Genomic DNA, 24,591 nt, shown 5'->3' with positions numbered 1-24,591 from the left:
TTAAAAACGTATGAACCAAATTTGGGTGATGACAGATTGCGTGAACTTTTACTTTCAGTCTGATGTTTGTTGTACTGTTCCGCTTTGGCTCCCCCTGCTGGCCATTGTGTGCCAACACTTCATTTATCCAGATGAATAGTGACGGTTTTTAAAAATACCCATGATCTTAATACAAAACATTTCAGCATTGTGGTTTATTTCTATAATTGTGTCTCGCACGTGCGCGCACACTGACAATACGTGGTCTGGTTTCTAGAAATATGCACTGGTAATAAAAGCACATGGTTACCTGAAAACACGTTTTGGTGCCCTTTTTGTCTCTTATACATGGACGTTTTTATGACAAAGATTTATTTATTCAAAAGAATCAGATGGATCTAATCGTCCACAGAGCGGGACTCTGCCTTGTGTTCATACTTTATTTTATTGTATGTAAATAGCTGTTAGTCACGTGACCCAATGTGGAGGTACTTGTGGGCGGGGCCTGCTAAAAGACCAACTACGGAAGGTCCCCAAGTACTGATGTGCATTCCAGTTCTTTTAGGTGAACTGAATCTTTAGAATCTCTTTGAACGAATCGTTCACTCACGAGCCAACACTATTTGGGTTTTCAGTCTTGAGGTGAGCGTTGGTTGCCCTTCTGTCACTGTCATGGACACGAGTCTTTGGTCAAGTGGTAAACGTCATTGCCTCTAACACGATGGAACCATGGTTCGAGACCCGACCTTACCCACGAGCTGTACTTTGTCGATTTTCTCTCACTTCTGCATAAAGTTTGTGACTTTTTTTTTTTGAAGGCAGGTTTCAGTCTTGCCTGTCGGAGAGGTGGGCGTGGTCAAGCCAATTTCAGTTGCGCTGTGATTGGTCAGACTGAATTTGGGCAGAGGTAGGAGGCGGGCAAAGTGGCACTTAGGTTTTTGAAGGCAGTTTTCAGTCTTGAGGTGAGCGACAGGTGCAACCGCCCGCGTGTCAAGTGGCCTGTCACGTGGTACGCTAGTGTGCAAAGCACCATTGGACGAGCAGGCGAGGAAGATTTGAATTGACGGATGTGACGTCATGTCTTCGGGTGTTGTCAAATACCGGTGCAATCACCCGCGCAGCGGGCGGTTTCTCAGGTAAGCTAACATGCTAGGAAATGTTTGTCGTTCAATGGCGTTTCTCACGACGGACGCCTTGTTTGTTTGTTGCAGGATTCAAGGCGAGTTATCAAATGCAGGCGCCACCGACCGTGTGGCGGTTTCTCGGGTAAGCTATCAAATGTTTGTCGTTCATTGCCGTTTCTCACGACGGACGCCTTGTTTGTTTGATGCGAACAAATATCTTGAAAATCTTTTCACACTCGTCCCGGCCACCGCGACTGTCGTTTTGCCGCTACAGTATTTCAAATCTCTTTGGCGTTGTGTTTCGTCAAATTAACAATGTTGCATTACATATAGTGTGCTATTTCCGTGTTATGCAAACTGATGAATGTGTCAAATTTGTTACGTCATGTTCAAATCTATTCCAAGATGGCGCCCGCCCGCCCGCCTTCCGTTATGCAACAAACATTTGCGAGCGTGATTTCCTCCCGTTTAGTCGACTGCTCGATTCATGCCGACATGTTTGAGTGAGTTGATGGATGATCAAATTAAATTATTATAACTCGGATACTTTTGTAATTATTATAACTCATTACAATATACTGATAATTGTATACATATTTTAAATATAAAACTGGAGTTGGTATGTGTAATTGTTGCAAAAATATCATGCCATTGCCACTCTAACTCAATGTCTATAATTGTAACTCCCAGATGCAGAGCATATAGTATGGTATGATATTGTATGGTATTGTATTGTATGTATTGTATTGTATGCATTGTGTGTATGGTAGCGTATGGCAGGGTATTGTATGTGTTCTATGTCAATCCATCCATCCACCCATCCGTCCGTCCGTCCGCCCGTCCATCCGTCCCTTCCACCCACCCGTCCATCCAATTCATCCACCCACCCACCCAACCCATCCAGCCACCCACCCAACCCACCCAACCCATCCATCCATCCATCCATCCATCCATCCATCCATCCATCCATCCATCCATCCGTCCATCCAACCCACCCACCCAACCCATCCATCCACCCGTCCGTCCGCCCGTCCGTCCATCCGTCCCATCCACCCACCCGTCCATCCAACCCATCCACCCAACCCATCCAGCCACCCACCCAACCCATCCATCCATCCATCCATCCATCCATCCATCCATCCATCCATCCATCCATCCATCCATCCATCCATCCATCCGTCCGTCCATCCAAACCCCAACCCATCCATCCAACCCACCCACCCACCCAACCCAACCATCCATCCATCCATCCAGCCAGCCAGCCAGCCATCCGTCCATCCAACCCATCCAACCCCAACCCACCCAACCAACCCACCCAACCCACCCAACCGATCCACCCACCCGGCCCACCCACCCACCCACCCATCCATCCACCCAGCCACCCATCCATCCAGCCACCCAGCCATCCACCGCTTATCTGGACGTCGGATTGCGGCGGCAGCAGCTTTAGGAGTGACTCCCAGACTTTCCTCTCTCCAGCCACTTCATCCAGCTCAACCCAGGAAATCCCAAGATTTGTATGTATTGTTTGTTTTGTTGTGTTTTTTGTTTTGTTGTTTTTTGTTTTGTTTTTTGTTTTTCTTGTTTTGTTTTTTGTTTTGTATGTATTGTATTGTATGTATTGTATTATATGTATTGTATGTATTGTATTGTATGTATTGTTTTTTTGGGGTTTTTTGTTTTTTTTTTTTGTTTTGTATATATTGTATTGTATGTATTGTATTGTATGTATTGTATGTATTTTTTATTTTATTTTATTTTTTTTTTGTATTGTATGTATGTATTGTTTTGTATTGTTTGTTTTGTTTTGTTTGTTGTTTTTTGTTTTGTATGTATTGTATTGTATTGTATGTATCGTATTGTATGTATTGTATTGTATGTAATGTATTGTATGTATTGTATTGTATGTATTATTATTTTTTTTGTTTTGTTTTTTGTTTTGTATGTACTGTATGTATTGTATTGTGTGTATTGTATTGTATGTATTGGGTTTTTTTTTCTTTTGTTTTTTTTTCTTTGTATTGTATGTATGTATTGTATTGTATGTATTGTATGTATTGTATGTATTGTATTGTATTATATGTATTGTATGTATTGTTTTTTTGTTTTTTTTGGTTGTGTTTTTGTTTTTTTTGTTTTGTATGTATTGTATTGTATGTATTGTATGTATTTTTTTGTTTTTTTTTTGTTTTGTTTTTTGTTTTTTTTTGTATTGTATGTATTGTATTGTATGTATTGTTTTTTTGTTTTTTTTTGTATGTATTGTATTGTGTGTATTGTATTGTATTGTATGTATTGTTTTTTTTGTTTGTTTTGTTTTGTTTTTTTTGTTTTTTTGCATTGTATGTATTGTATGTATTGTATTGTATTGTATGTATTTGTATGTTTTTTTTTGTTTTTTTTGCATTGTATGTATTGTATGTATTGTATGTATTGTATGTATTGTATGTATTGTATTGTATGTATTGTATGTACTGTATTATATGTATTGTATGTATTATTATTATTATTATTTTATTTTTTTTTGTATGTACTGTATGTATTGTATTGTGTGTATTGTATGTATTGTTTTTTGTTTTTTTTCTTTGTATTGTATGTATTGTATGTATGTATTGTATTGTATGTATGTATTGTATGTATTGTATGTATTGTATTATATGTATTGTATGTATTGTATTGTATGTATTGTTTTTTTTGGTTGTTTTTGTTTTTTTTTGTTTTGTATGTATTGTATTGTATTGTATGTATTGTATTGTATGTATTTTTTTTTTTTTTTTTTTTTTTGTATTGTATGTATTGTATTGTATGTATTTTTTTTTTTTTTTTGTTTTGTATGTATTGTGTGTATTGTATTGTGTGTATTGTATTGTATTGTATGTATTGTTTTTTTTTTGTTTTGTTTTTTTTGTTTTTTTTGCATTGTATTGTATTGTATTGTATTGTATTGTATGTATTGTATGTATTGCATTGTATGTATTGCATTGTATGTATTGCATTGTATGGTATTGCATTGTATGTATTGCATTGTATGTATTGCATTGTATGTATTGTATGTATTGTATGTATTGTATTGTATTGTATTGTATGTATTGTATTGTATGTATTGTATTGTATGTATTGTATTGTATGTATTGTTTTTTTGTTGTTTTTATTGGTTGTGTTTTTGTTTTTTTGTTTTGTATGTATTGTATGTATTGTATGTATTTTTTTGTTTTGTTTTTGTTTTGTTTTTTGTTTTTTTTGTATTGTATGTATTGTATTGTATGTATTGGTTTTTTTTGGGTTTTTTTTTTGTTTTTTGTTTTGTATGTATTGTATTGTGTGTATTGTATTGTATTGTATGTATTGTATTGTATTGTATTGTATGTATTGTATTGTATGTATTGTATTGTATGTATTGTATTGTATGTATTTTATTGTATGTATTTTATTGTATGTATTGTATGTATTGTATGTATTGTATTGTATTGTATGTATTGTATTGTATGTATTGTATTGTATGTATTGTATGTATTGTATTGTATGTATTGTATTATATGTATTGTTTTTTGGTTGTGTTTTTGTTTTTTTGTTTTGTATGTATTGTATTGTATGTATTGTATTGTATGTATTTTTTTGTTTTTTTTTGTTTTGTTTTTTGTTATTTTTGTATTGTATGTATTGTATTGTATGTATTGTTTTTTTTTTGTATGTATTGTATGTATTGTATTGTGTGTATTGTATTGTATTGTATGTATTGTTTTTATTTTTTATTTTTTTTTTTTTTTGCATTGTATGTATTGTATTGTATGTATTGTATTGTATGTATTGTATTGTATTGTATGTATTGTATTGTATTGTATGTATTGTATTGTATTGTTTGTATTGTATTGTATGTATTGTATTTATTGTATTGTATTGTATGTATTGCATTGTATGTATTGCATTGTATGTATTGTATGTATCGTATTGTATGTATTGTATGTATTGTATGTATCGTATTGTATGTATTGTATGTATTTTTTTTTTGTATTGTATGTATTGTATTGTATGTATTGTTTTTTTTTTGTTTTTTGTTTTGTATGTATTGTATTGTGTGTATTGTATTGTATGTATTGGTTTTTTTTTGTTTTTTTTGCATTGTATGTATGTATTGTATGTATTGTATTGTTTGTATTGTATTGTTTGTATTGTATTGTATGTATTGTATTGTATGTATTGTATTGTATGTATTGTATTGTATGTATTGTATGTATTGTATTGTATGTATTGTATTGTATGTATTGTATTGTATGTATTGTATGTATTGTATTGTATTGTATGTATTGTATTGTATGTATTGTATGTATTGTATGTATTGTATGTATTGTATTGTATGTATTGTATTGTATGTATTGTATTGTATGTATTGTTTTTTTGTTTTTTTTGGTTGTGTTTTTATTTTTTTTGTTTTGAATGTATTGTATTGTATTGTATGTATTGTATGTATTGTATTGTTTGTATTGTTTTTTGTTTTGTTTTGTTTTGTTTTTTGTTTTGTATGTATTGTATGTGTTGTATGTATTGTGTGTATTGTATGTATTGTTTTGTTTTGTTTTTGTTTTTTTGTTTTGTTTTCTTTTTGTTTTGTTTTTTTGTATTGTATGTATGTATTGTATTGTATGTATTGTATTGTTTGTATTGTATTGTATTTGTATTGTATTGTTTGTATTGTATTGTTTGTATGTATTGTTTGTATGTATTGTATGTATTGCATTGTATGTATTGCATTGTATGTATTGTATGTATTGTATGTATTGTATGTATCGTATTGTATGTATTGTATGTATTGTATGTATTTTTTTTTTTGTATTGTATGTATTGTATTGTATGTATTGTTTTTTTTTTGTTTTGTATGTATTGTATTGTGTGTATTGTATTGTATGTATTGTTTTTTTTTGTTTTGTTTTGTTTTTTTTGCATTGTATGTATGTATTGTATGTATTGTATTGTTTGTATTGTATTGTATGTATTGTATTGTATGTATTGTATTGTATGTATTGTATTGTATGTATTGTATGTATTGTATTGTATGTATTGTATGTATTGTATGTATTGTATTGTATGTATTGTATTGTATGTATTGTATTGTATGTATTGTTTTTTTGTTTGTGTTTTTATTTTTTTTGTTTTGAATGTATTGTATTGTATTGTATGTATTGTATGTATTGTATTGTTTGTATTGTATGTATTGTTTTTTGTTTTGTTTTTTGTTTTGTTTTTTGTTTTGTATGTATTGTATGTGTTGTATGTATTGTGTGTATTGTATGTATTGTTTTGTTTTGTTTTTTGTTTTTGTTTTTTTGTTTTGTTTTCTTTTTGTTTTGTTTTTTTGTATTGTATGTATGTATTGTATTGTATGTATTGTATGTATTGTATTGTTTGTATTGTATTGTATTTGTATTGTATTGTGTTTGTATTGTATTGTTTGTATGTATTGTTTGTATGTATTGTATGTATTGTATGTATTGTATTGTATTGTTTGTATGTATTGTTTGTATTGTATTGTATGTATTGTTTGTACGTATTGTTTGTATTGTATTGTTTGTTTTGTTTTTTGTGTTTTGTTTTTTGTTCACCCATCCATCCACCCACCCATCCATCCATCCAGCCACCCATCCAGGCAGCCGTCCACCCATCCATCCGTCCATCCATCCATCCACCCACCCACCCAACCCATCCACCCAACCCATCCAGCCACCCACCCAATCCACCCATCCATCCATCCGTCCATCCATCCGTCCATCCAACCCATCCAGAACCCACCCAACCCATCCACCCATCCATCCATCCACCCACCCACCCATCCATCCGTCCATCCATCCATCCATCCACCCCATCCATCCGTCCATCCAACCCATCCACCCACCCACCCAACCCATCCAACCCAACCGATCCACCCACCCAGCCCACCCACCCATCCATCCACCCAGCCATCCATCCATCCAGCCACTCAGCCATCCACCGCTTATCCGGACGTCGGATTGCGGCGGCAGCAGCTTTAGGAGGGACTCCGAGACTTTCCTCTCTCCAGCCACTTCATCCAGCCAGCTCAACCCAGGAAATCCCAAGATTTTTATGTATTGTTTATGTTGTGTTTTTTGTTTTGTTGTTTTGTTTTTTGTTTTTTTGTTTTGTTTTTTGTTTTGTATGTATTGTATGTATTGTATTGTATGTATTGTATGTATTGTATTGTATGTATTGTATTGTATGTATTGTATGTATTGTATTATATGTATTGTATGTATTGTTTTTTTTGTGGTTTTTTTTGTTTTGTATGTATTGTATGTATTGTATTGTATGTATTTTTTGTTTTTGTTTTGTTTTTTGTTTTTTTTGTATTGTATGTATGTATCGTTTTGTATTGTTTGTTTTGTTTGTTGTGTTTTGTTTTGTTTTGTTTTTTGGTTTTTGTTTTTTGTTTTGTATGTATTGTATGTATGTATTGTATGTATTGTATGTATCGTATTGTATCGTATTGTATGTATTGTATGTATTGTATTGTATGTATTGTATTGTATGTATTGTATTGTATTGTATGTATTGTATTGTATGTATTGTATTGTATGTATTATTTTTTTGGGTTTTTTTGTTTTGTTTTTTGTTTTGTATTGTGCTGTATGTATTGTATTGTGTGTATTGTTTTTTTTGTTTTGTTTTCTTCTTTTTTTTGTTTTTTGTTTTTTTGTATTGTATGTGTTGTATGTATGTATTGTATGTATTGTATTGTATTGTACGTATTGTATTGTATGTATTGTTTGTATTGTATTGTATGTATTGTTTGTATTTTTTTTTGTATGTATTGTATGTATTGTGTGTATTGTATTGTATTGTATGTATTGTTTTGTTTTTTGTTTTGTTTTCTTTTTTTTTGTTTTTTGTATTGTATGTATTGTATATATGTATTGTATGTATTGTATGTATGTATGTATTGTATGTATTGTATTGTTTGTTTTGTTTTGGGTTTTTTGTTTTGTATGTATTGTATTGTATTGTATGTATTTTGTTTTTTTTGTTTTTTGTTTTGTATGTATTGTATTGTATGTATTGTTTTTTTTTTGTTTTTTGCTTTTTTCTTTTTTTTCTTTTTTTTTGTTTTGTATGTATTGTTTGTTTTGTATTGTTTGTTTTTCTTTTTTTTATGTTTTGTTTTGTATGTATTGCATGTATTGTATTGTAAGTATTGTATTGTTTGTATTGTTTGTATTGTATGTATTGTATTGTTTGTATTGTATTGTATGTATTGTATTGTATGTATTGAATTGTATGTATTGTTTGATTGTATTGTTTGTATTGTATGTATTGTTTGTATTGTATGTATTGTTTGTATTGTATGTATTGTATGTATTGTATTGTATGTTTTGTATGTATTGTATGTATTGTATGTATTTTGTTTTTTTGTTTTTTGTTTTGTATGTATTGTATGTATTGTTTTGTTTTTTTTTCTTTTTTTTTCTTTTTTTTGTATGTATTGTATGTATTGCATTGTTTGTTTTGTATTGTCTTTCCTTTTTTTTGTTTTGTTTTGTTTTGTATGTATTGTATTGTATGTATTGTTTTTTGTTTTTTTTCTTTTTTTGTTTTTTTTTCTTTTTTGTTTTGTATGTATTGTATGTATTGTATTGTATGTATTGTATTGTATGTATTGTATTGTTTGTTTTGTATTGTTTGTTTTTCTTTTTTTTTTATGTTTTGTTTTTTGTTTTGTTTTTTTGTTTTGTATGTATTGTATGTATTGTATTGTATTGTTTGTTTTGTTTTGTATGTATTGTATGTATTGTATTGTATTGTATGTATTGTATGCATTGTATTGTATGTATTGTATTGTATTGTATGTATTGTATTGTATTGTATTGTATGTATTGTATTGTATTGTATTGTATTGTATTGTATTGTATTGTATGGTATTGTATTGTATGTATGGTATTGTATTGTATGTATGGTATTGTATTGTATGTATTGTATTGTATTGTATGTATTGTATGTATTGTATGTATTGTATTGTATGTATTGTATGTATTGTATGTTTGTTTTGTTTTTTGTATTGTATGCATTGTATTGTATGCATTGTTTTGTATGCATTGTATGTATTGTATTGTATTGTATGTATTGTATTGTATGTATTGTATGTATTGTATTGTATTGTATGTATTGTATGTATTGTATGTTGTTTGTTTTGTTTTTTGTATTGTATGTATTGTATGCATTGTATTGTATGCATTGTTTTGTATGCATTGTATGTATTGTATTGTATTGTATGTATTGTATGTATTGTATTGTATTGTATGTATTGTATGTATTGTATTGTTTGTATTGTATTGTTTGTATTGTATTGTTTGTATTGTATTGTTTGTATTGTATTGTATGTATTGTATTGTATTGTATGTATTGTATTGTATGTATTGTATTGTATGTATTGTATTGTTTGTATTGTATTGTTTGTATTTTATTGTTTGTATTGTATTGTATGTTTTGTATGTATTGTATGTTTTGTATTGTATTGTATGTATTGTATGTATTGTATTGTATGTATTGTATTGTATGTATTGTATTGTATGTATTGTATTGTATGTATTGTATGTATTGTATGTATTGTATGGTTTGTATTGTATGTATTGTATGTATTGTATTGTATGTATTGTATTGTATGTTTTGTATGTATTGTATGTATTGTATGTATTTTGTTTTTTTGTTTTTTGTTTTGTATGTATTGTATGTATTGTTTTGTTTTTTTTTCTTTTTTTTTCTTTTTTTTGTATGTATTGTATGTATTGCATTGTTTGTTTTGTATTGTCTTTCCTTTTTTTTTGTTTTGTTTTGTTTTGTATGTATTGTATTGTATGTATTGTTTTTTGTTTTTTTTCTTTTTTTGTTTTTTTTTCTTTTTTGTTTTGTATGTATTGTATGTATTGTATTGTATGTATTGTATTGTATGTATTGTATTGTTTGTTTTGTATTGTTTGTTTTTCTTTTTTTTTATGTTTTGTTTTTTGTTTTGTTTTTTTGTTTTGTATGTATTGTATGTATTGTATTGTATTGTTTGTTTTGTTTTGTATGTATTGTATGTATTGTATTGTATTGTATGTATTGTATGCATTGTATTGTATGTATTGTATTGTATTGTATGTATTGTATTGTATTGTATGTATTGTATTGTATTGTATTGTATTGTATTGTATTGTATTGTATTGTATGTATGGTATTGTATTGTATGTATGGTATTGTATTGTATGTATTGTATGTATTGTATGTATTGTATGTATTGTATTGTATTGTATGTATTGTATGTATTGTATGTATTGTATGTTTGTTTTGTTTTTTGTATTGTATGCATTGTATTGTATGCATTGTTTTGTATGCATTGTATGTATTGTATTGTATTGTATGTATTGTATTGTATTGTATGTATTGTATGTATTGTATTGTATTGTATTGTATGTATTGTATGTATTGTATGTTGTTTGTTTTGTTTTTTGTATTGTATGTATTGTATGCATTGTATTGTATGCATTGTTTTGTATGCATTGTATGTATTGTATTGTATTGTATGTATTGTATGTATTGTATTGTATTGTATGTATTGTATTGTTTGTATTGTATTGTTTGTATTGTTTGTATTGTATTGTTTGTATTGTATTGTATTGTATTGTATGTATTGTATTGTATGTATTGTATTGTTTGTATTGTATTGTTTGTATTTTATTGTTTGTATTGTATTGTATGTTTTGTATGTATTGTATGTTTTGTATTGTATTGTATGTATTGTATTGTATGTATTGTATTGTATGTATTGTATTGTATGGTTTGTATTGTATGTATTGTATGGTTTGTATTGTATGTATTGTATGTATTGTATGTATTGTATTGTATGTATTGTATGTATTGTATTGTATGTATTGTATTGTATGTATTGTATTGTATGTATTGTATTGTATGTATTGTATTGTATGTATTGTATTGTATGTATTGTATTGTTTGTATTGTATTGTATTGTATTGTATGTATTGTATTGTATGTATTGTATTGTATGTATTGTATTGTATGTATTGTATTGTATGTATTGTATGTATTGTATGTATTGTATGTATTGTATTGTATGTATTGTATTGTATTGTATGTATTGTATGGTTTGTATGTATTGTATGTATTGTATTGTATGGTTTGTATTGTATGGTTTGTATTGTATGGTTTGTATTGTATGTATTGTATGTATTGTATGTATTGTATGTATTGTATGTATTGTATGTATTGTATGTATTGTATGTATTGTATGTATTGTATTGTATGTATTGTATTGTATGTATTGTATGTATTGTATGTATTGTATTGTATGGTTTGTATTGTATGGTTTGTATTGTATGTATTGTATTGTATGTATTGTATGTATTGTATTGTATGTATTGTATTGTATGTATTGTATGTATTGTATTGTATTGTATTGTATTGTATTGTATTGTATTGTATGTATTGTATTGTATGTATTGTATGTATTGTATGTATTGTATGTATTGTATTGTATTGTATGTATTGTATTGTATTGTATTGTATTGTATTGTATTGTATGGTTTGTATTGTATGTATTGTATGTATTGTATGTATGGTATGTATGGTATGTATTGTATGTATGGTATGTATGGTATGGTATTGTATTGTATGGTATTGTATTGTATGGTATTGTATGTATTGTATGTGTGGTCTATGTCTGGGTGTGGTGTGTGTGGTCTGTTAGTGTGGTGTGTGTGTGTGTGTGGGTGTTGTGTCTGGTCTGTCTGTGTGGTGTGTGTTGTGTGTGTGTGTGGTCTATGTTGGTGTGGTGTGTTGTGTTTGTGTTGTGTAGTTTGTTTGTTTAGTTAAAAAAATGTTTGCGTAGTTTGTTTGTGTAGTTTAACTACACAAACAAATGTTTGCGTAGTTTGTTTGTGTAGTTTAACTACACAAACAAATGTTTGCGTAGTTTGTTTGTGTAGTTTGTGTAGTTTAACTACACATTGTAGTGTGTGGTGTGTGTCGGTGTGGTGTGGTGTGTGTTTTGTGTAGTTTAACTACGCAAACAAATGTTTGCGTAGTTTGTTTGTGTAGTTTGTGTAGTTTAACTACGCAAACAAATGTTTGCGTAGTTTGTTTGTGTAGTTTAACTACGCAAACAGATGTTTGCGTAGTTTGTTTGTGTAGTTTAACTACGCAAACAAATGTTTGCGTAGTTTGTTTGTGTAGTTTGTGTAGTTTAACTACGCAAACAAATGTTTGCGTAGTTTGTTTGTGTAGTTTAACTACGCAAACAAATGTTTGCGTAGTTTGTTTGTGTAGTTTGTGTAGTTTAACTACGCAAACAAATGTTTGCGTAGTTTGTTTGTGTAGTTTAACTACGCAAACAAATGTTTGCGTAGTTTGTTTGTGTAGTTTGTGTAGTTTAACTACGCAAACAAATGTTTGCGTAGTTTGTTTGTGTAGTTTAACTACGCAAACAAATGTTTGCGTAGTTTGTTTGTGTAGTTTGTGTAGTTTAACTACGCAAACAAATGTTTGCGTAGTTTGTTTGTGTAGTTTGTGTAGTTTAACTACGCAAACAAATGCTTGCGTAGTTTGTTTGTGTAGTTTAACTACGCAAACAAATGTTTGCGTAGTTTGTTTGTGTAGTTTGTGTAGTTTAACTACGCAAACAAATGTTTGCGTAGTTTGTTTGTGTAGTTTGTGTAGTTTAACTACGCAAACAAATGTTTGCGTAGTTTGTTTGTGTAGTTTAACTACACAAACAAATGTTTGCGTAGTTTGTTTGCGTAGTTAAACTACACAAACTACACAAACAAACTACGCAAACATTTGTTTGCGTAGTTAAACTACACAAACTACACAAACAAACTACGCAAACATTTGTTTGCGTAGTTAAACTACACAAACTACACAAACAAACTACGCAAACATTTGTTTGCGTAGTTAAACTACACCAACTACACAAACAAACTACGCAAACATTTGTTTGCGTAGTTAAACTACACCAACTACACAAACAAACTACGCAAACATTTGTTTGCGTAGTTAAACTACACCAACTACACAAACTACGCAAACATTTGTTTGCGTAGTTAAACTACAGCAACTGCACAAACAAACTACGCAAACATTTGTTTACGTAGTTAAACTACACAAACTACACAAACAAACTACGCAAACATTTGCGTAGTTAAACTACACAAACAAACTACGCAAACATTTGTTTGCGTAGTTAAACTACACAAACTACACAAACAAACTACGCAAACATTTGTTTGTGTAGTTAAACTACACAAAACACACCACACCACACCGACACACACCACACACTACAATGTGTAGTTAAACTACACAAACTACACAAACAAACTACGCAAACATTTGTTTGTGTAGTTAAACTACACAAACAAACTACGCAAACATTTTTTTAACTAAACAAACAAACTACACAACACAAACACAACACACTACACCAACATAGACCACACACACACACACAACACACACCACACAGACAGACCAGACACAACACACACCACACACACACACAGACACCACACCCACACACACACCACACCAACAGACCACACACACCACACCCAGACATAGACCACACATACAATACATACAATACAATACATACAATACATACAATACATACAATACAATACATACAATACAAACAATACATACAATACAAACAATACAAACAATACAATACAAACAATACAATACAATACAATACAATACAATACAATACAATACAATACAATACAATACAATACAATACAATACAAACAATACAATACAAACAATACAAACCATACAATACAAACCATACAATACAAACCATACAATACAAACCATACAATACAAACCATACAATACAAACCATACAATACAAACCATACAATACAAACCATACAAACCATACAAACCATACAATACATACAATACATACATACAATACATACAATACATACAATACAAAACATACAAAACATACAATACAAAACAAAACCATACAATACAAACAATACAAACAATACAAACAATACATACAATACAATACAATACAAACCATACAATACAAACAATACAATACAAACAATACAATACAAACAATACAAACAATACAATACAAACAATACAATACATACAATACAAACAATACAATACAATACATACAATACAATACATACAATACAATACATACAATACAATACATACAATACAATGCATACAATACATACAATACAATGCATACAATACATACAATACAATACAATACATACAAAACAAAACAAACAATACAATACATACAATACAATACATACAATACATACAAAACAAAAAAACAAAACAAAAAACAAAACATAAAAAAAAAGAAAAACAAACAATACAAAACAAACAATACAATACATACAATACAATACATACAATACATACAAAACAAAAAAGAAAAAAAAACAAAAAACAAAAAAACAAAACAAAAAACAATACATACAATACAATACATACAAAACAAAACAAAACAAAAAAAAAGGAAAAACAATACAAAACAAACAATGCAATACATACAATACATACAAAAAAAAGAAAAAAAAAGAAAAAAAAACCAAAACAATACATACAATACATACAAAACAAAAAACAAAAAAACAAAATACATACAATACAATACATACAATACATACAAAACAAACAATACAATACATACAATACAAACAATACATACAATACAAACAATACATACAATACAAACAATACAATCAAACAATACAATCAAACAATACAATACATACAATACAATACATACAATACAATACAATACAATACAAACAATACATACAATACAAACAATACAATCAAACAATACAATCAAACAATACATACAATACAATACATACAATACAATACATACAATACAATACAAACAATACAATACATACAATACAAACAATACAAACAATACAATACATACAATACAATACATACAATACATACAAAACAAAACATAAAAAAAAGAAAAACAAATAATACAAAACAAACAATACATACAATACAATACATACAAAACAAAAAAAAAGAAAAAAAAGAAAAAAGCAAAAAACAAAAAAAAAACAATACATACAATACAATACATACAAAACAAAAAACAAAAAAAACAAAAAAACAAAATACATACAATACAATACAATACATACAAAACAAAAAACCCAAAACAAAACAAACAATACATACAATACAATACATACATACATACATACAATACATACAATACATACAATACATACATACAATACATATATACAATACATACAATACAAAAAACAAAAAAAAAGAAAACAAAACAAAAAACAAAACAATACATACAATACAATACACACAATACAATACATACAGTACATACAAAACAAAAAACAACTAACAAAACAAAACAAACAATACAAACAAAACAAAAAACAAAACAAACAAAAATACATACAATACATACAATACAATACAAACAAAACAAAAAAAAACAAAAAACAAAACAAAAAAAAAAACATACTATACAATACATACAATACAATACATACAATACAATACATACAATACAATACATACAAAACAAAAAAAAATACATACAATACAATACATACAATACAATACATACAATACGTACAAAACAAAAAACCCAAAACAAAACAAACAATACAATACATACAATACAATACATACATACATACATACAATACATACAATACAATACATACAATACATATATACAATACATACAATACAAAAAACAAAAAAAAAGAAAACAAAACAAAAAACAAAACAATACATACAATACAATACAATACACACAATACAATACATACAGTACATACAAAACAAAAAAGAAAACAAAAAACAAAAACAAAAAAAAATACATACAATACAATACATACAATACAATACATACAATACATACAAAACAAAAAACAACTAACAAAACAAAACAAACAATACAAACAAAACAAAAAACAAAACAAACAAAAATACATACAATACATACAATACAATACAAACAAAACAAAAAAAAAAAAAAAAAAACAAAAAAAAAAACACTATACAATACATACAATACAATACATACAATACAATACATACAATACAATACATACAAAACAAAAAAAAACAAAAAACAAAACAAAAAACACAACAAAACAAAAAACACAACAAAACAAACAATACATACAAATCTTGGGATTTCCTGGGTTGAGCTGGATGAAGTGGCTGGAGAGAGGAAAGTCTGGGAGTCCCTCCTGAAGCTGCTGCCGCCGCAATCCGACGTCCGGATATGCGGTGGATGGCTGGGTGGCTGGCTGGATGGGTGGCTGGATGGATGGGTGGATGGATGGGTGGGTGGATGGGTGGGTGGATGGGAGGCTGGATGGATAGGAGGATGGGTGGATGGATGGGTTTTGGATGGGTTGGGTTGGATGGGTTGGATGGACGGATGGATGGGCGGATGGGTGGGTGGATGGATAGGAGGATGGGTGGATGGGTTGGGTGAATGGGTTGGGTGGGCGGATGGGTTGGATGGACGGATGGATGGATGGCTGCCTGGATGGGTGGGTGGGTGGCTGGATGGATGGGTGGCTGGGTGGATGGGTGGATGGATGGGTGGGTGGATGGATGGGTGGGTGGATGGATAGGAGGATGGGTGGATGGATGGGTTTTGGATGGGTTGGGTTGGATGGACGGATGGATGGGCGGATGGGTGGGTGGATGGATAGGAGGATGGGTGGATGGGTTGGGTGAATGGGTTGGGTGGGCGGATGGGTTGGATGGACGGATGGATGGATGGCTGCCTGGATGGGTGGCTGGATGGATGGGTGGCTGGGTGGATGGATGGGTGGATGGGTGAACAAAAAACAAAACAAAACACAAAAAACAAAACAAACAATACAAACAATACATACAAACAATACATACAATACATACAATACAATACATACAATACAATACATACATACAATACATACAATACAAAAAACAAAACAAAACAAAAAACAAAACAAAAAAAACAACAAAAAAGAAAACAAAACAATACATACAATACAATACACACAATACATACAATACGTACAAAACAAAAAACAAAACAAAAAAATACATACAATACAATACATACGATACAATACATACAATACAATACATACAAAAAAAAACACAACCAAAAAAAACAATACATACAATACAATACATACAATACATACAATACAATACATACAATACAATACATACAATACATACAATACATACAATACAATACATACAATACAATACATACGATACATACGATACAATACAATACGATACAATACAATACAATACGATACAATACGATACAAAACAAAAAACAAAAAAATAAAACAACAAACAAAACAAAACAAACAAAACAAAACAAACAATACAAAACAATACATACATAATACATACAATACAATACAATACAATACATACGATACAATACAATACATACGATACAATACAATACATACGATACAATACAATACAATACAATACAATACAATACAATACAATACATACAATACAATACAATACAATACGATACAATACATAACGATACAATACATACAAAACAAAAAACAAAACAAAACAAAAAACAACAAACAAAACAAACAATACAAAACAATACATACATAAAATACATACAATACAAAAAAAAAAAAAATAAAAAAAATAAATACATGCAATACACACAATACAATACAATACATACAATACAATACATACAAAACAAAAAAAAACAAAAAAAAAAAACAATACATACAATACATATAATACAATACATACAATACAATACATACAAAACAAAAAACAAAACAAAAAACAACAAAACAAACAATACATACAAATCTTGGGATTTCCTGGGTTGAGCTGGATGAAGTGGCTGGAGAGAGGAAAGTCTGGGAGTCCCTCCTGAAGCTGCTGCCGCCGCAATCCGACGTCCGGATAAGCGGTGGATGGCTGGGTGGCTGGATGGATGGGTGGCTGGGTGGGTGGGATGGGTGGATGGATTGGATGGGGTGGGTGGGTTGGGTGGGCTTGGATGGGTTGGATGGACGGATGGATGGGTGGATGGATGGGTGGATGGGTTGGATGGATTGGGTGGGTGGCTGTATGGGGTGGGTGGATGGGGTTGGATGGACGGGTGGGTGGCTGGACGGACGGGCGGACGGACGGATGGGTGGATGGATGGATGGATTGACATAGAACACATACAATACCCTGCCATACGCACAATACATACAATACATACAAAACAAAAAACAAAACAAAAACAAAAAACCCATACAATACAATACATACAATACAAAAAAAACAAAACAAAAAAATACATACAATACATACAATACAATACATACAAAACAAAAACACAACCAAAAAAAACAATACATACAATACAATACATACAATACATATAATACAATACATACAATACAATACAATACATACAATACATACACAATACATACAATACAATACATACAATACAATACATACAATACATACGATACAATACAATACAATACATACAGTACATACAAAACAAAAAACAAAACAAAAAAAATAATACATACAATACAATACAAACAATACAATACAATACAATACATACAATACATACAATACAATACAATACAAACAATACAATACGATACAATACATACAATACAATACATACAATACATACAAAACAAAAAACAAAACAAAAACAAAAAAAATACATACAATACACACAATACAATACAATACATACAATACAATACATACTAAACAAAAAAAACAAAAAACACCAAAAAAACAAAACAAAAAAAACATACAATACATACAATACATATAATACAATACATACAATACAATACATACAAAACAAAAAAAACAAAAAACAAAACAAAAAACACAACAAAACAAAAAACACAACAAAACAAACAATACATACAAATCTTGGGATTTCCTGGGTTGAGCTGGAAGAAGTGGCTGGAGAGAGGAAAGTCTGGGAGTCCCTCCTGAAGCTGCTGCCGCTGCAATCCGACGTCCGGATAAGCGGTGGGTGGCTGGATGGATAGATGGGTGGCTGGGTGGGTGGGATGGGTGGATGGATTGGATGGGTTGGGTGGGCTTGGATGGGTTGGATGGGTTGGATGGGTTGGATGGACGGATGGATGGGTGGATGGATGGGTGGATGGGTTGGATGGATGGGTGGATGGGTTGGATGGATTGGGTGGGTGGATGGGGTTGGATGGACGGGTGGGTGGCTGGACGGACGGGCGGACGGACGGATGGGTGGATGGATGGATGGATTGACATAGAACACATACAATACCCTGCCATACGCACAATACATACAATACAATACATACAATACATACAAAGTCTGGGAGTCCCTCCTAAAGCTGCTGCCGCCGCAATCCGACGTCCGGATAAGCGGTGGATGGATGGATGGGTGGGCTGGGGTCTGGGTGGGCTTGGATGGGTGGGCTGGGGTCTGGGTGGGTGGGTGGTCTTGGATGGGTTGGGTGGGCGGGAGGATGGGTTGGATGGACGGATGGATGGACGGGTGGATGGACGGGTGGATGGATGGATGGATGGATTGACATAGAACACATACAATAACCTGCCATACGCTGCCATACACACAATGCATACAATACAATACATACAATACAATACCATACAATATCATACCATACTATATGCTCTGCATCTGGGAGTTACAATTATAGACATTGAGTAGAGTGGCAATGGCATGATATTTTTGCAACAATTACACATACCAACTCCAGTTTTATATTTAAAATATGTATACAATTATCAGTATATTGTAATGAGTTATAATAATTACAAAAGTATCCGAATTATAATAATTTAATTTGATCATCCATCAACTCACTCAAAAATGTCGGCATGAATCGAGCAGTCGACTAAACGGGAGAAAATCACGCTCGCAAATGTTTGTTGCATAACGGAAGGGGGGCGGGCGGGCGCCATCTTGGAATAGATTTGAACATGACGTAACAAATTCGTCACATTCATCAGTTTGCATAACACGGAAATAGCACACTATATGTAACGCAACATTGTTAATTTGACGAAACACAACGCCAAAGAGATTTGAAATACTGTAGCGGCAAAACGACAGTCGCGGTGGCCGGGACGAGTGTGAAAAGATTTTCAAGATATTTGTTCGCATCAAACAAACAAGGCGTCCGTCGTGAGAAACGGCAATGAACGACAAACATTTGATAGCTTACCCGAGAAACCGCCACACGGTCGGTGGCGCCTGCATTTGATAACTCGCCTTGAATCCTGCAACAAACAATCAAGGCGTCCGTCGTGAGAAACGGCAATGAACGACAAACATTTGATAGCTTACCCGAGAAACCGCCACACGGTCGGTGGCGCCTGCATTTGATAACTCGCCTTGAATCCTGCAACAAACAAACAAGGCGTCCGTCGTGAGAAACGGCAATGAACGACAAACATTTGATAGCTTACCCGAGAAACCGCCACACGGTCGGTGGCGCCTGCATTTGATAACTCGCCTTGAATCCTGCAACAAACAAACAAGGCGTCCGTCGTGAGAAACGCCAATGAACGACAAACATTTCTTAGCATGTTAGCTTACCTGAGAAACCGCCTGCTGCGCGGGTGATTGCACCGGTATTTGACAACTTCCCCAATTCACCCGAAGACATGACGTCACATCCGTCAATTCAAATCTTCCTCGCCTGCTCGTCCAATGGTGCTTTGCACACTAGCGTACCACGTGACAGGCCACTTCACACGCGGGCGGTTGCACCTGTCGCTCACCTCAAGACTGAAAACTGCCTTCAAAAACCTAAGTCCCACTTTGCCCGCCTCCTACCTCTGCCCAAATTCAGTCTGACCAATCACAGCGCAACTGAAAGTGGCTTGACCACGCCCACCTCTCCGACAGGCAAGACTGAAACCTGCCTTCAAAAAAAAAAAAAAAAAAAAGTCACAAACTTTATGCAGAAGTGAGAGAAAATCGACAAAGTACAGCTCGTGGGTAAGGTCGGGTCTCGAACCATGGTTCCATCGTGTTAGAGGCAATGACGTTTACCACTTGACCAAAGACTCGTGTCCATGACAGTGACAGAAGGGCAACCAACGCTCACCTCAAGACTGAAAACCCAAATAGTGTTGGCTCGTGAGTGAACGATTCGTTCAAAGAGATTCTAAAGATTCAGTTCACCTAAAAGAACTGGAATGCACATCAGTACTTGGGGAGCTTCCGTAGTTGGTCTTTTAGCAGGCCCCGCCCACAAGTACCTCCACATTGGGTCACGTGACTAACAGCTATTTACATACAATAAAATAAAGTATGAAAACGTTATTTAAAAACACACACAAAATCATACATACACAAGACCAATGCTGCTGGAACGGGCTAGGGTTAGGGATTTTCAAACGGGTCCAAACAAGTTTTTCCGTCATGGCTACAAAGATCTTTAGATCTTTTCGTTCACTCTCGTTCACTGAAAACATCGTTCACTCACGAGCCAACACTACACCGCAGTAGTGATGTGCATTCCAGTTCTTTTAGGTGAACGAATCTTTATAATCAGTTCACTCAAAAGATTCGTTCAAACAAATCGTTTAACGAATCCCCCCCCCCACACACACACACACACAACGATACAGCTTTTTTTTTTAAAAATAACATCCAGTGGAAATAACCCATACACATCAAACAATACAACTACCCCAAAATTATTATACATGAGAATAATTGGCTCGGGTAATTAACACATTTCTTTCTATAATACACTGATTTGTTGGCAACTGTGATTCCCTCGTTAAGTGCACCTGCGTGAAAAGTTTTAGCTCTTGCAGAACGTGAAAGGAGCTAAAACTTTTCACGCAGGTGTGTTTAACGAGGGTCACTTGGAAAACATATTGGAACGCGGTCCCGAGGACTAGAGCTTGACACCTGTGACCTTTGACCATGATATTTCCCTAATAAAGTGCCCTGTTATTAGGTACACTTGAAAATGGCGGTGTACCTAATGGAGTGTCCGTGTGATTCCCTCGTTAAGTGCAGGTGCGTGAAAAGTTTTAGCTCCTTTTGAACGTGAAAGTGGCTAAAACTTTTCACGCACCTGCACTTAACGAGGGAATCACACGGACACTCCATTAGGTACACCGCCATTTTCAAGTGTACCTAGTAACAGGCCACTTCATTAGGGAAAAATCATGGTCAAAGCTTAACTGAAAGTGCCACACCCACCCTCACCCCCTTATTGGCTAAATTATGAACTTTGCTCTTTAAATGATAGTTTCACAACAGGGTTAGTTTCTCAAATTATTCTTGACCATTCAAAAGTTCTTGAAAAATGATTTATTTGCAGACCAGCACTGTGTTTTTGTAACAAATGCTAACAGCACAGAGTTTGCATTTTTGTCATGTTTTTTTTTTCCAACAACCATTCCCAAAGAACATCCAAATGGCATATTCATAAGTACTACAGCGATTTGTATACATGGTGAACATACGTGTGCATAAAAGCGCTCACTGCAAGCGTTAGAGGACATAATAGCACACGTGGGTTGAGAAGATTAACAAGCAGGTTGTACAGTGAAAAATAAAATAGAATAAAAAAAAAAACACATCAAAATGTAAAATCACACAAATTGCATAGATGTCATTTTCCCTCCAAATAAAAAGTTTCCCTCCAAATAAAAAAGTCATACAATGTTTACTTGCGCACAGCAGAATGAGGTCAAACGATAAAGAAACAGCGGCAACATTTTTGATGTCATTTATTTAAGCCATGACGGAGGAAACAAACAGCGAGGACAAGACGAGGACGAGCGCGTTGAAAGACATGGAATGCGACATCTCCACTGAGGACACACGGTGAGCGCCTTTCAAGTAGATTTCGGAACACAAGCAAAAAGTTCAACGCTCAAAATGTCTTTTTTTTTTTTTCCATCAAATGTGAGGCACTTGCAAAAATGGCGCAGGAGTACTAAAGAAACACAGACAAGAAAAAAAAAAATGACATTTTGAAATTGAAGTTGTCTTTGTATCCCTGCTATTGTGGGCGGCGGATGCATTTTCTACAAATACGACAAGAAAATCAGATCCGAAAATTCCAACTTATTTAAAACAGTGTAAAATTTGTCTTTTGGTCATCTATTTCTGAAAGAGGATTCAAATGATCAAATGACAATTTTATTTCGTTGTCACATAGTGTGTTTTTCTCCTTTCTCAGCAAAAGGATCCTCTTTTTTTTTTTTTTCTTGTCAGTGTGAGCCAAGTACTCAGGACGGGGCGCTGGTTCAGACCTCGGAGCTGTCGCCTGGCGCTTGCCGGCCGCTTGGCGTAGGGGCGGCCGCGCCCTTGGCGTCTCGCTTGAGTCGCACCAGCGCCACCAGCAGTACCAGCACCAGGACGGCCAGCAGCATCCCGACCGCCACGCCCACTATTAGCACCGGCCCATCGGTGGCGGTGCCGCCGTCCTCCGCCTCTGCGAGCCCGCGCGGAACCACCCCGTCGGGGACCGGGCTGTTCCCGGCGAGATCGGCGCCCTGGCGAGCGCCGCGCTTCAGCGCGATGTGGAGGATGTTGGTGCCGCGGTTATTGTCGGCACCGATTTCCTCGACGTCGGCGGACCGCCGGTGCCGGCTCAGCGCGTGGTACTCCAGGCTGCGTTTGCCGATGCCCCGCTTGGCGTTGTCCCGGGAGCGCACCGTGTAGATGGCGTGGATGAACCACTCTCGACCGGCGGACACCTGCAGAGGGTGAATTCGGGAGTGGCCTCATTTAAAAGCCGTAGCCCTATTTTCTCTCATCCAAATAAAATGACAGCTGTACCCACGTCATTCTCCAATTTTTTTTTAGTAACATTCCAATGTCATGTCTCAAATTGCAGAAATTCGGGTTACGTGGTTGAAGTAACCTGGAAGAGGGCGGATGAATCCAGGCTGAATCCATCTGATCCCGGCTGTCTGACCAGAGGGAGAGCGGCCGGGTCGTCGACAGCCAAGCGGGCGCTGAAGCCCACGTTTCCAAAAGTCCCGGCCTGGGTCTCTGGCTGGGCTTTGTCCTTGTGATGAGTGAGGCAAGATTAAAAGGATTCTCCAAAAAACAAAAGAGGCACCTGATGACAAAAACGTGCCGCGTTGTTTTGTTCTCAATTCACTTACGATAATTTTGAATCTGTAGAGCAGCGACGGCGCGTCGGCCAGGCAGCCGAACTCAAAGGCGTCGGGATTGTATTTGGGCACGTAGCCGTCGGCGCCAGTGCATAGGAATACTTTCTCAATGTTGCAGATGAAGGAGTCGCCCAGGTTCTGGACCGGGTCAACCATGACGCGGCCGTAGATGGTGTCGCCTGGGCAGACAAAGGTCAATGGCGAGCCCCGGCCGGAGATGCCGGCGGGCGACTCG

The 24,591-nt window shown here is 33.4% G+C and overlaps 1 protein-coding gene and 2 long non-coding RNA genes across 6 annotated transcripts in view; 1 reads left to right on the top strand and 2 right to left on the bottom strand.

Moving 5' to 3' along the window:
* Nucleotides 1-456: 456 nt before the first annotated feature.
* On the top strand, nucleotides 457-24,492 carry LOC148395790 (uncharacterized). Of its 4 annotated transcripts, XR_015859391.1 has the most exons (6): nucleotides 603-711; nucleotides 798-1,115; nucleotides 1,191-1,245; nucleotides 22,968-23,055; nucleotides 23,449-23,942; nucleotides 24,074-24,492. It is a non-coding gene; the product is annotated as an uncharacterized LOC148395790 (long non-coding RNA). The 4 variants fall into 4 exon arrangements; XR_015859390.1 differs by having other exon boundaries at nucleotides 22,968-23,942; XR_015859392.1 differs by lacking the exons at nucleotides 22,968-23,055; nucleotides 23,449-23,942; nucleotides 24,074-24,492 and having other exon boundaries at nucleotides 457-621; nucleotides 1,191-1,615.
* LOC148395791 (uncharacterized) lies at nucleotides 19,412-21,561 on the bottom strand. The gene is made up of 5 exons (XR_015859393.1): nucleotides 21,314-21,561; nucleotides 20,800-21,128; nucleotides 20,670-20,724; nucleotides 20,548-20,602; nucleotides 19,412-20,480 (listed from the first exon to the last, which is right to left on the bottom strand). It is a non-coding gene; the product is annotated as an uncharacterized LOC148395791 (long non-coding RNA).
* Nucleotides 22,522-24,591, bottom strand: part of LOC148395789 (FRAS1-related extracellular matrix protein 2-like) — a 40,255-nt gene continuing 38,185 nt past the window's right edge. The window contains exons 22-24 of the mRNA XM_088380552.1: nucleotides 24,348-24,535; nucleotides 24,101-24,247; nucleotides 22,522-23,933 (exon numbers count right to left, since the gene is read on the bottom strand). Of these exons, the coding sequence (XP_088236678.1) occupies nucleotides 23,481-23,933; nucleotides 24,101-24,247; nucleotides 24,348-24,535 (788 nt within the window). The 3' untranslated portion in view covers nucleotides 22,522-23,480. The remainder of the gene's footprint in view (nucleotides 23,934-24,100; nucleotides 24,248-24,347; nucleotides 24,536-24,591) is intronic.

The sequence above is a fragment of the Syngnathus floridae genome, chromosome 7 (genome assembly GCF_059516105.1).
Source record: "Syngnathus floridae isolate MCC-2025c chromosome 7, RoL_Sflo_1.0, whole genome shotgun sequence".
Taxonomy (NCBI): domain Eukaryota; kingdom Metazoa; phylum Chordata; class Actinopteri; order Syngnathiformes; family Syngnathidae; genus Syngnathus; species Syngnathus floridae.
This window is presented reverse-complemented; position numbering and strand designations above follow the sequence as displayed.